This window comes from Rhipicephalus microplus, chromosome X (assembly GCF_043290135.1).
Source record: "Rhipicephalus microplus isolate Deutch F79 chromosome X, USDA_Rmic, whole genome shotgun sequence".
Classification (NCBI taxonomy): Eukaryota; Metazoa; Arthropoda; class Arachnida; order Ixodida; family Ixodidae; genus Rhipicephalus; species Rhipicephalus microplus.
This window is the reverse complement of record NC_134710.1, coordinates 252,960,996-252,973,543: the sequence shown is the minus strand read 5'-3', so window position 1 is coordinate 252,973,543 and position 12,548 is coordinate 252,960,996. Positions and strand designations below refer to the sequence as shown.

Below are 12,548 nucleotides of genomic sequence, written 5' to 3'. Positions count from 1 at the left end.
AACTTTTGGGTAATTCGAACTCACGCTCAGGTCTTGTCGAAGCTATGTGTATTCCAATGGGCAAAAACGCCCTGTAATTCGAACGCGCAAGCACTTGCGACGGTTAATTCAAATGTACCGCGGGCCGAAAATGCTCTCAGCACCATGCCCAATCCCGCGGCGGCACCTCTCAACGCTGCGCGCGAAGAAGGAAAAAAAGAAAAGGAAAGAAAAGACTGTGGCGGATTGTTTGCTGTCTCTCAAATGCTGATCTGTGATGGGCCTGTGCCACGCTCCTCCCTTTTTCGTTTCTGCACGTAGAGACCCTTCTCCTTTCAATGCCTTGCGCTGAGAGAGAGGAAAAAAAAAAGAAAGCTGTTGTGGAGTCCTCCTTTCTCGGTGCAGAGGGTAGCAGCCATGGTAGCAGCAGAGGCGTAGTCGTTGCCGGCCGTCGTGAGAGGGTAATCGCTTTGCACAGCGGCGACGCTTCTTGGTGATGTGACCCGCTTAGCACTTCCTCGATCCTCTCAGCTGGCTGTGTGAGAAGGACGGCTCTCTCGGCCGCACGGGGCGTGACTGTAAGGTCGGCGCGGGAGTTCTGAAAGAGCCACGTCATACGAGTGCCAAACCCTGCAGAAAACGATATACTTAACACACTACGGTAGTTTTTTTTTTTTTTGATAGACTAATTTAGTTGGTTTACACATTTACCGGTCAATTATGTTTCATTACAGCAGGGTTTAAAATGCATGGTTCACAATGGAGCTTTCAAGGGGAATTTCATTTACTTCATTATATTCATTTATTTGTTATATCCTGTTTCGTTATAATGAGGTTTGAGTGTATGTGGCAGAGGCTTAACTATCCTCTTCTTGTTTAGCCGTCTTAGGAGATGTTTGTGAAACTTGCTAGATAGATTCTTTTGTGCTTTGAAAATAAATTGTATTCCTAATGTTTATAAATTTAAAAATCACAAGATGTGAGTAGGTGCAATCGAATTTCATACATAGCTAGCTGGTGCACGACATTCAGGGCAGCTGCATAGTAGAAAAGTTTAGTCACCCACGTGCCTATGTACGACTAGTTACTGGGTAGTGCTTAGCTGGCTTTGCTGAATCGCACCTTTACTACAACATGCTTCATTACCACATTGTGGTTTTAGCATGCATAACCTGAGCACCTACATATGTCATTTGCATGCATATATCTGTCGATGTATGCAATCACAAAATATTCCTGAAAATATCACACATATAGATGTTCTACAGCAACGGAAAGTGTTTTTTTTTTCTTTGTTTATGTTTTTCCCTTGTTGCTTCAACGTCGTCATGGCAGTGAACAGCATCACCGGCTAGACCCTGCCGATTGTGCGAGTCTTTGTAATGCTAGTAGTCCTGGTTTTGTGTGTGTACTGTGTAGAATACTATATTATTTACAGAGACTTTAGTCCAGTTTTATAATTTTTGGTGCCGTCATTACTAAGGGACTGGGAATTGTAATTTTAGCTGCCCAAAAATACAGCAGAATCTCGATGTTACGAATTCAAAGGGAGCACGCAAAAGATTGGTATCATCTCAAATTCATATGAACCAATAGCAAGTCAAAGCTGATCATGAAGGTTAACAAAAAAATTATTGTGGCCAATGACTTCTTTGCTGAGAAAAAGTTCATTATGTTCTTTGGAACTCTTCTGCTAACACCGCCTTTCAATAAACTGCCGCTGTTTCCTCACTCATGCTGCTGGCAGTTAGAGTGCGCGTTCCCACTTGGCATCAAAGGGAGGGAAAGCGGCAAAACCTAATGGAATTTCTTTAGCTTCGCTGCTTACACAGCTGGAAAAATGCGCCGCAAAGTTCATACACACAAAAAAAAAAAATCGGTCATCAGTCATCACACGAGAACATTCTAGCGAAAAACGCCGGAACATTCTAGCGAAAAACGCCAGAGTGGCCGCAAAATGATGTCTGCACCCATTGAAAATTTTCAAATTCGTTCTGCCTAGCGCCGCCGCCTTCACCGCTTGGGAATTTATTTCATTTTGCTTGTTTCCTGAGCATTAAAATTCATACCGAGTTCTAACTATGGATGCAAAGCACTGAAAAGAAACAGCTTACACCTGTACAAACGTTTCGGGACATATGCCAGCAGAAACAACACGAGTGGACGTACCGGCAGTGGTGGCGACTGATTCAACCAGCAGTACAAAAGTGAGACACCATCGGGCATGCTGACTTGCTGTTGCTGCACCTTCTTCTATTGTATTTACTCGTGTTATAAACCGACTCGCATAATGAACCCGTTCTCCACCTTGGTTCTTGAAAAAAGAAAAAAATTAATGTATCTGTTCATTTTATTTCTGTCTGAAAGCCAGTGCCATGACGATCAAAAAAAATGTTAAATCAAGCCATTATGTCACAAAGTAACGACGCAATTAAAGTCAAAGCATAGTTTTGCAACCATGCTAAACAGTTTCGATGAGCACGAACGTAGACCACGTCTATATAAATTTAAATGTCGTGCTTTTTGAGGCAGAGTGCCATCTGTCAAATGCAGGAGAAACCTCTTTGCTTATAGCACCATGAAAGCACGGTGGCACGAGAACAAGGCAAAAAAGTAAATGCATGGCCTTCGAGATGGTGAGCGCATGGCATAGAACCCCGCGCCCGCCATCCTGGAGGCCATGGAAAGCGCCCATCGCGCCGACAGCGTGTCGCCCGCAACGTTTCTGCGTTAAAGGCCGCAAGCTTTGTCATGCTGCGTGGGTAGTTCGCGATTGCGCCGACATGAGCCACCGCCGACACCTTTGCCGCCCTGTTAAATTTGCGGCTCATTTATATCTCGTGGTTTGAGAGCTAGTGCAGATGGTGTAGGCAAAGCCGCAAAGCAAAAATGCGGTCTGCTATCGTGTGGCAAAAAAAAATTGGTCTCGGGCCGATTTTTTTCGTGTCAGCCTCGCGGCATGGTTTTCAAGCCCCTTAGGCAGGAAAGCGAGGGAAATTCCTGAGCTCTGTCGCATTCACTCCCTTTGAGGCGCAATGTAAATGGGCCTTCTTCCCACAGACAAGCCGCGTTGCGCCATTAGCGTGCAGCGGTCAATCACGTGTTCATATCATGCATGGTGGCTGGGGAAACCGTTCGTGTAACACTGAATGATGGCGTATTTTATATAATGTAGTTTGTTCGAAGCAGGCTTAAGATTTGTATCATCGTGAAATCTGAGTCAACCATAATCGTATCATCGAGATTCTACCGTATCTGGCTGTAGCTTCATTTATTGCGAATGAGGACTATATTTGATGTTGCAGATTTATATTTCAGAGGCGCTACTATAATTTGTTTTTGTTTTTAAATATTTAGTGGATTATATAGAAATCATTATACAGTCGAACCCCACTACAATGAACACTGCTTCAATGAAATTCTCCCTACAATGAAAAATTCTCGGTTCCCTGTCAGCAGTTCATAGGAGTCTTTGCATAAATATTTTTGCCACAACGAAAACTTTTTCTTGTGCCGTTCTCTTCAACGAAATTGGACTATGCAATTCCTATCTCAGATATTTAATGCTGTGCAGTAAACACAATCTTGAACATTTGGTGCACTTTATGAACATAAAAACACGTCTGCAAATTATAAAACACGCATTGGCATCAGCAGAAGCTGCTGCCGCTTACTAAGCACACAAGTTGTCATTGTTTGATAGCGATGACAATGAGACTGCCCGGCTTTGGCACTGACTTGCTTGTGAGCCACAGACAATCTTAAGCTGAAGCTTAGTTACCTATACGCTGCTGCTGGATGCAATCGTGGAAAGGTGCCTTTTCTGATTCTAGTGCTTTTGTTTATTTTAGCGCTTGGCCAGTGTGGTCACTGGCCAGAGCGGCTGTTCATCGTGTTATCAACATGATAAGCCAGCCGCTACTAGTGGATTGTAAGAATAGCATAGAATAAGGCACAAGTCATCGCTCCATGTAACATCCCTGCATCTCAGCGTTGTTGGATATACTGTTTGACGGCAGACAGTTGCTGGTGTTAGCGTGTTAGTGCAATTGTTAGGTTCGTTCACGAAGGCCCTTGTGGCCATAGTTTCAGCATTCTTTTCAACGTGGTGTCACTTTGCATGTGTGAGAATCGCGTCTAGACGCTGCTCAGAAAAAAAAAAAAAATGGAGAAGCCGACACTTTTCAAATTTTGGAAATGAAAGTTCTTTTGTTTCGCTAGCACAGGTCAGCTATATAGTTTCCTTTCGGTTTCACGACAACGAACATTTCACTTCAACGAAACTTTTTCTATGTCCCATGAGTTTCGTTGTAGTGGGGTTCAGCTGTAGTACTTTGAATTTAGTAGTAATGACTGTTCACAGAAAGTTATGAAGATTTTGACATAACTTGCTAAATAATGTGCCAATGACATACCTAAGTCTATGCTTACTTTACTCTTCCGCGTTCCGCTCATCGTTCTTCATGTGTGTATTTTGCCATATTTGTCATCTGCTTAATTCACTTCATTGTTTTCAATAGGCTTGGTCTTTACACTAATGCTCTTCCACCTCCCTTTTTCTTCACTACAAAGAGGTTTTTCTAACCTCCTATGATGGTCTCTGCTTCTTGGACGTATTTTGGTGTGCCTTATCTCTTTCTTACACATGTTGCCACAGTGCATTGATATTACCATGCTCAATTGATCCTGTGCTCTAATTCAGATAAATGAGTGAGCATAAATAAGTGGTGTAGACTGGATGATCTTGCAAATAGTGGTGATAAAGGGCTTCAAATCTATAACATTGCTCGAGTGGCTTCTAGTTGTTGGTGGTGGTTGTCCGTAAAAGCAGGCACCTTGGCACTCGTGTGTGCAATCACACTACTGGCATGTATAGAGTTCTGTATTTGTATCAATGCAGAATGCCATAGTCACTTATGATTGGCATATGTTGTAAATTTTCTCATCTCACTTGCAAAAATAAAATAGATGATTGTTTTCCATTATTATTGTGGGTTTTTACTGTTGAGGAGTCCTTGATTGGGGAAGCCTTATTGCTTTCTTGAAGGTACTTTTCAGTGGCTTGTTTCTAGAACAGAACTTAAAGAAATTCATAATTGCATAGCTACCAACTCCCCCAAGTGCTTATTTTGCATTATTGACTGTTGCAGTAAGGTAACAAAAATGTCTGTTGAGGTAAAAGGGCAGTTCGCCAGTCTCTGACCCACCTGTGGAAGTCCTGTGATAAGGGTACTGGAAGGGTACTCGATTCATTAAAGGTTTATTTAGCAAGGTTCTCGTAAGTGCAGAACTATCAGAACAAATGTCACTAAGTAAATCAATACTTTAAAAACATTGTGTAGCTTGTTAGCTCTGATTATTTCAGGTTTGCTGCTACTTGTGGGTCACTTCGTTGCTTAAAAATGCCCTAAAAAGATTGTTTGATAGAGAAGTGTTCGGTCTGTGCAATTTTAAAGTAATTCACAGTTTCTCGAGGTATAGGCTTCTGCGATATTGACTGCTTTAGCACACTGTATTTACACGATTGTAAGTCTACTTCTCTAAAGTGCATGGCAAAAAAAAAGGAGCACGAGCTTATTTGTAAAAAAAGTTTATTTACGATGTGTCCGGAAAAAATTTTGGTGCGCCAAGGTGGCTTAACGGCAGTGTGTGAGAGCTGTGCAGGAAAGCTAGCTGCACGGAAATACGCAAGCAATATTTTTAGTAAGACTACGACGGTAGTAAGACTACGACGGAAGTAAGACTAGGACGGTAGTTTTCAATTTGAGGTTGACACTCAGCTTCGGATTTTAAATGAGGACAAAATGGGTCAACCAACAATTGTGTAAATAAAGGACTACACATGTCACATGTATAGTTGTTTTTGGGCGTTGTTATTGACCAGATTAAGCACTTGTCCTTGCTGGCTTACTCATGCTTGTTCTTTCGCTGCATGATAATTGCCCAGAAAGTGTAGCACTTAGTTTGAAAGGATCTCTAAACCGCCCAGAGATTAAAATTTAGTTAAGTTGCAGTGGGGGGGGGGGGGGCACGAGTTTTTAATGAAAACACAGGCATGAGTATATTTGAAACAGCACATAATACATGAGTTTGGTTATACCAAAGAGGCCCCTACTTCTTTTGCTTTTCTCTTTGTTATGATCCTTTCGTCGTTTCATCTGTCTTCCTGGTCGAGTTCTCGTCCTTATTTTGCAAGGAGGAAGAGCGGCCAAGCGCACTTGGTGAATGCAAATAGGTTTTCTTGGGGGGATGACATAAACAGGAAACAGTGTTGATGTCACAGCCAATGCTGAGGGGCTGAGAATCGCTGAAAGGCTAGGGGAGGAAAAAAGATTGTTACTTGGAATTTGGGGGGGGGGGGGGGCATGGCTGCGGTTGGCATTATTGATCGTCACGGCATTCTGAAATCAATATGCGCATTTAGTACTTTGTTTGGAACTCTTTAAAAGTACACTTACCAGCCATATTTCTAAACTTACGAAACGGTACCTGAAGTGACAAGTATGCTTCTGGCGTGTCTTTCTTTCAGCACTCCTGATGCTGAAAATAGAAATGTACTGCAGATTTCGGTCGTATGACTGTATTGGGTCATCTGGTGATTGTGCCGGAAGGTCTTGCCTGAAACACTTGTTCCTCTAATGCAGGTCAATTTAAGAAAATGTACGTCCAGCGAAGAAAAGAACTTGTGAAGGAGTATGAGAAGCAGGAGAAAAAAATCAAGCAGATGAAGGCTTCAGGCATGTCCAGCAAAACAGCAGTGAGTGTTCTTCATTTTATTTAGTATTGATATTACTTGGCATGATTCCTTGCTGTAGAAGTTTTTGAGCTGCATGGATATCCTTATACATAAGTCACTAATATAGGATATCCCAACAGTATAGTACCTCTGTAAGACATTTTTTTGTACTTTTCTGTTCCATTGTGTTGCTGAAGTAGTTGTTGGGCTGCCTAATTGAAGAATTTGAATTTTATAGATGCTAGAGTTTTATCCCTTCAGGTGCAGTTAAAAGTTAATGTAACCAACCTTAATATGACAAGTGTGATATAAAGAAGTATTTAATATTTTGTAAGTCCATATTCATAATCATATCTTTGTAACTTCAATAGAACCAAATTTGAGTGTTTTTGCATAGAAAAACAAAAGTAGTAAATGAATGCTACAATATATGTAACTCATCAAATACAATGAAACATCGGACCTCGGGGTAAGATCATGGCTCATACGAATTTTGTGGTGATACAAATTTTTATTAGGTCCCGGCCAAGGCACACTGGCGTGCAATATAATAAAGTATGGCTGTTGTGAACAGATTTGCACCCCACAACATTTGATAAAAATTTACGCTAGTGCACAGGTATGAACAGGTGTGTGAGAGTTAATCAAACTTATCATAAATAAACGTTCAGTGACACGTCGTAGCCTACAAAATTTTGTGCGGGAATCTTGGAGGTCCTAATGATCCTCCATGCGCCTTTGCGTTTAAATGACTGATGAGGTTGGAGCCATGTTCTTTTTTTAACACGTCAATACCATCTGCAGTCGTTGTAATATGTTTACACGTGCCTGCCACGTCGATGCAAGCCATGTCCTCGTGCAAGAGGCATCCTATGAAAGGTGGAAGGGGACCGAAAAAAGAAGAGTACAGTCTCGGTGAAGGAACTAGACCACGAAAAGTCATCATAGATGACTGTTCAGGATGCACTTGTGCAGGCACGACCGCAAATTTCACGAAAAAACATACCGAACACCACCGCGATAAGTCAGTAGTTATGTAGGATTGCAGTTATTAAATTAGCTGGCCTTCATCTATCGCATAATGCGCTCCTAAAGTCAATTTTGCCTCAGTACTCCGCCATCATGTGGGAAAACTTTGAGATTTGGAAGGAGTTACTAGTTGCTGCGAGTCGCAACACAGCTGATTAAAAAAAGCGATACTAAAGAGAAAAACAGTTCTCGTATCAGTAAAGTACATTGTCACGATACCAAAAAATGGAACAAAAAAGGGGGGGGGGGGGGGCGACACAACCTTGAAGTTTTTGCCGTTTGCCGGGACGTCACATGTTTTGGTGGTGCCTACTAGGGCTTACATAGATTCTAATTGGTGAAAATGTATATTGTCTTTTGAGTAAGCCACAGATTTAACACACCATGTTTGAGGAGATTTTGTGGAGCCACTGGCATCACAGTGTAAAAAATACACTTTAAATCTGTCACATCATGCCTACATATTTCAGCACAAAATTTAGAAATTAAACTTTGACCTTGATTTTCTCTGCTAATAATAAACCTATGATGGTTAAATAAATGACATTAGTGTTCCCAGAGTACAGTTTATCAAGTCATTGTTTCTCTTTAGTGTCCGTTAAATACACAGATGCACACAAGCTCGGTATTTATCTGTGTTAGTATGGTCATTGACATATAAAAAATTCAGTGGCAATACTTCAAAGCTGTGAAACAAATGGAATTTTTTTTTTGGCACACACAAATTTTCTATTTCTGTGGATACGAAATTCACATGATATGAATATTTTTGGCGATCCCACGTGATTCACATAATTGAGGTTTTACTGGAGTTTTATTTCATACAGTTCTTAATATAAACACACCTTTTAAATAGCACACCGTACAAATTGGCTGCTAAAGTATTTTTGGCGATCCCACAAGATTCAACCTAATTGAGGTTTTACTGGAGTTTAATTTCATACAGTTATATAAACACACCTTTTAAATAGAACACCTTATAAAATGGCTGCTAAAGTATTTTTGGCAATCCCAACGAAATTCACATAATTGAGGTTTTACTGGAGTTTGATTTCATACAGTTATTTATATAAACACACCTTTTAAATAACACACCTTACAAAATGGCTGCTAAAGTGGTACAGTTAGCTATACCCTAGTTCATAGAGGGCAGACATTGTTTTGCGATTTCCGTTGTGTCAAAAAGAATCAGTGGGTGACGATACCTTGCCTATGTACATAATCTCACTTTAATAAAGTCAATCGCTAATTTTTGATAGCTTTGTTATGTCTATGTTTAATTAATTTTCACATATCAGAGCAAAGAGCACTAAGTGAGTTGCCATTCGTGTACAGTACTGTAGAATCTCATTAAACAGAACTTATGGGACATAAAAGATGTGTTCTGACTAAGAGGAGCTCTGTGAACATGAAAAGGTGGGCAAAGATTCAGCATTATTTTTTATTTACCCTCTCAGCATTGCCGGGAATAATCATCAAGAAATGAATGCATCAGCTAGTTTGTCCTGTGGCGAGTCGTACTTGACTGCTGTTGGATGGACTAGCCAGTGGATTAATTACAGTTGTCAAACACAACTCCTTTTCAATCTTGAACTTACTTTCTGTTCCAGACAAAAACCACAGTGCAGGCTCTGACGCGGAAGCAGCAGAAAAACAAGCAGAAGCTGCAGGGTACAGAGGAAGACAATGGCCCTGCAGAGCTGATCCAGAGGCCAAAGGACTACATCGTAAAGTTCAAGTTTCCAAACCCACCACCACTGAACCCACCCATCCTTGGCCTTTATAGTAAGCTAATGAGTCACACCCTTATTTTTGTCAGTTGCATTCAGTAGCTGTAAATGAAAGAAATAGGAATTTTTATTCATTTATGCATAGTGACACGTCCTGGTGCCGAGCAAAAAGGGGTACAAAATGTAGTATCACTTCTATTCAAAATATTTTCATATACGCTTACTTGGCATTTTAGCAGTGGGGACTAAGAACCATAGTTTTCTGCTTCATTTAGATTATTAAAACTGACTCCTGGTTTATGTGCATACTAGTATGCACATGTTTAACTTTCGGTTGTCTACTTCATCATTATGACTGTTTCAGTGGTGATCCAACTGCGCCAATTGAGCCATTTTGCTACAATTCCATATCCCTGCACCTTGCTGTGCACATTCGAGTACAGCTTGCGCCAACTGCGCCAAAGTTCATTATTTTGCCTTTTTACCCGCATAGGACCATTTATAGCCCAAAACTATTTTTGATCGCAACAAACACTAGAGCTTTTCTTATAATGCCGCTGATAACCTATAAGTATCTGCGCCGCTGCTTGTGTCTCCGTTGTTGAAAATTTAGAGTGCCATCAGTGGTAGCCTCTCTTATTTGTTTTGGAACAGGTTATAATACCTAGAAACGGGACTTTTTTTTTTCGTTTGCGAGTCACTCCGGATACCGTAATGTAGTCACCATGGCCATTGGGCAACAAGTGCTAGAAACTATGTGCAAGAAACTTACTATTCACGCAAATCAAGATTCGACCGTGAAACATTTTGTTTGATATTTCGCAATAAAGTAGATGCCTCTGGATTGTGCTGTGCAACGTTCTTAGGTATACCTACCATAAATTTAAGGCTAAATATTCAAGTACAGTTAAACCTCGTTATAACGAAATTGGAGGGCCGCCGCTATTTGCTCGTTATAACCAATATTTCGTTATAGCCGTAGCGGGCATTTACCGCAAATATTATGCACTGTACTTACCCCCCAAAAAAAAATAGCGGGCGAAATAGCATCCCGCCACACGGTGGTATGCAACAAAATAACCGCATTTGCAAATGAAAAGGAAAAAGTCATGCACCTGTTTTAATGCACTTCAAAATACACAGCTTGCATTTCAGGCAGACTTAGCTGCAAAGAAGTCCGTAATTGGACGTTGATGCATCTTCCTGATGCGAACGATGGCTCTCTCAGTTGCGGCCGCAATGTTCAAGCCATCTTCGCCGCCCTCGTGAGTGCCGAAGTAGCGGCGCAGTACGTCCACTGCGTCTAATGCCTCCAACGCTGTCGGCACGTTTGTCTCCTGTTCGTCGACAGAGTCATCGTCACTGGTTTCGTTACGATCACTGACAGCGCACACAATATCGTCATCCAGGAGCTGCTCCGTTGCCACCACTTCCGAGTCTGCACTCACATAGTCGCAAAACGACTCGCTGTCAGGCACGACACCGGCGTCACGAAGTGCCGTCCATGATGCAGCGACTTCGTTTGATGTGGCAAAACCGTCCGGCACAGTGGGCTCGTCTGATGGCTCATCGCTGGCGTCTGGTGCGGCGGCAAATGAGGCGTGTCGAAAGCAGTTTGCAATCGTGGTCGCCGTCACACTCATCCACGCCGCCTGAAGCATTTCGAGCGCAGCGTACAAGTCAACATCGGTGTCTCGCTTCATCCTCATGTTGAGCAAGAGCTTGTCTATCACACGCTTGCGGTAACCTGCCTTCAGCGACAGAATCACGCCTTGGTCAAGCGGCTGTATTTTTGCTGTGTAGTTGGCAGGAAGGAACAGCAGCTCGATGTTTTGAAGCACGGCAGTGGTATGGTGGGCGGTGCAGTTATCTAAAACAAAGCACACTTTGCGGTTCGCCTTTGCCAGCTTCTCGTCTCATTCGCAAAGCCATTTTGAAAAAATCTCCCTGGTCATCCAGGCTTTGCGATTGGCTACGTACTTGACTGGGAGCTGCCTCTTCCCCTTAAAGCAGCGAGGGGATGCACTTTTGCCAATTACGAAAATTGGCAGCTTCCCAGAGCCGGTCATATTTGCACAAAGTAGCGCAGTGATCCGCAGCTTACTTTGTTTGCCGCCATGGCACGGCTCGCCTTTGAGGGCTAACGTCCTGTGCGGCAACATCTTGAAAAAGAGAGTGGTTTCGTCCGCGTTAAAATATCCTCCGCGCTGTATTTTTCTAGCAGCCGCACGATGTTTTCTTTTGCCCACTTGGTAGCCTCTGCTTCGTCGACAGATTACGATTCGCCGCAGACCGCTCTCCCGACAATGTCGTGGCGCTCCTTGAAGTGTTGGAGCCAACCCGAACTTGCTACGAAGTTGTCATTGCCCATGATGCAGGCAAAGTCTCTCGCTTTTCTTTGCAGCAAGGCGCCGCTCACCGGCAGATTCATGGCCCGCGTTTCCAAGAACCATTTATAAACGGCCCTTTCGACCGCTTCAAAGGCAGGTGCCTTCATCCTCTTAGCGCTTCCTTTAACGCCACGTGCAACAGCGTCGATGATGGACTCCTGCTTGCTCAAAATGGTTGACAGTGTGCTCGTCGATACGCCGAAGTCTCTTGCCACGTTGCCTTTCTTGGTCCCCGATTCGACGGCTTTTATCATAGCCGCCTTCTGATCTAGCGTTATGCGCTTTCGCTTCCCGCCTGGCGCATTCATGTTGCTGGAATCACGAGCGCAGCACGATCAAAGATAAGGCGGAAGCGGTCGAAAAAGAGAAGAAACACGCATGCAAAAGCAACGCGGTTCACGTCGGCGAGCGACAACACTTGCAGAGAAAGTGACTGTGAAGAGGAAGGGGCAGAAGGGGCGCTCTTTTTTGCGCTGCCCTCTAGGAACCGGGGTTTCAAGGGGAAGGGGGTATGTTATGCCCCTGACACACGGGCACCCTGAAGTCCTTTAGACAAGGGGACATCTTTCGGAAAGGCGTTCGGGAGCAGTGACACACGACAAAGGAGTAACTCCTTTCCGGCAAAGATCCTTTTCGCAAAAGCAGATACCGCATCTACTTTTCTGTCAGGAAGGGAGTACTCTC

The 12,548-nt window shown here is 42.9% G+C and overlaps 1 protein-coding gene across 1 annotated transcript in view; it reads left to right on the top strand.

The window, feature by feature from the left end:
- The window catches only part of LOC119161593 (ATP-binding cassette sub-family F member 1), a 120,903-nt gene that overhangs the window by 55,071 nt on the left and 53,284 nt on the right, over positions 1–12,548 (top strand). Inside the window, exons 10-11 of the mRNA XM_037414140.2 lie at positions 6,624–6,736; positions 9,355–9,529. Coding sequence (XP_037270037.1) covers positions 6,624–6,736; positions 9,355–9,529 — 288 coding nt within the window. The remainder of the gene's footprint in view (positions 1–6,623; positions 6,737–9,354; positions 9,530–12,548) is intronic.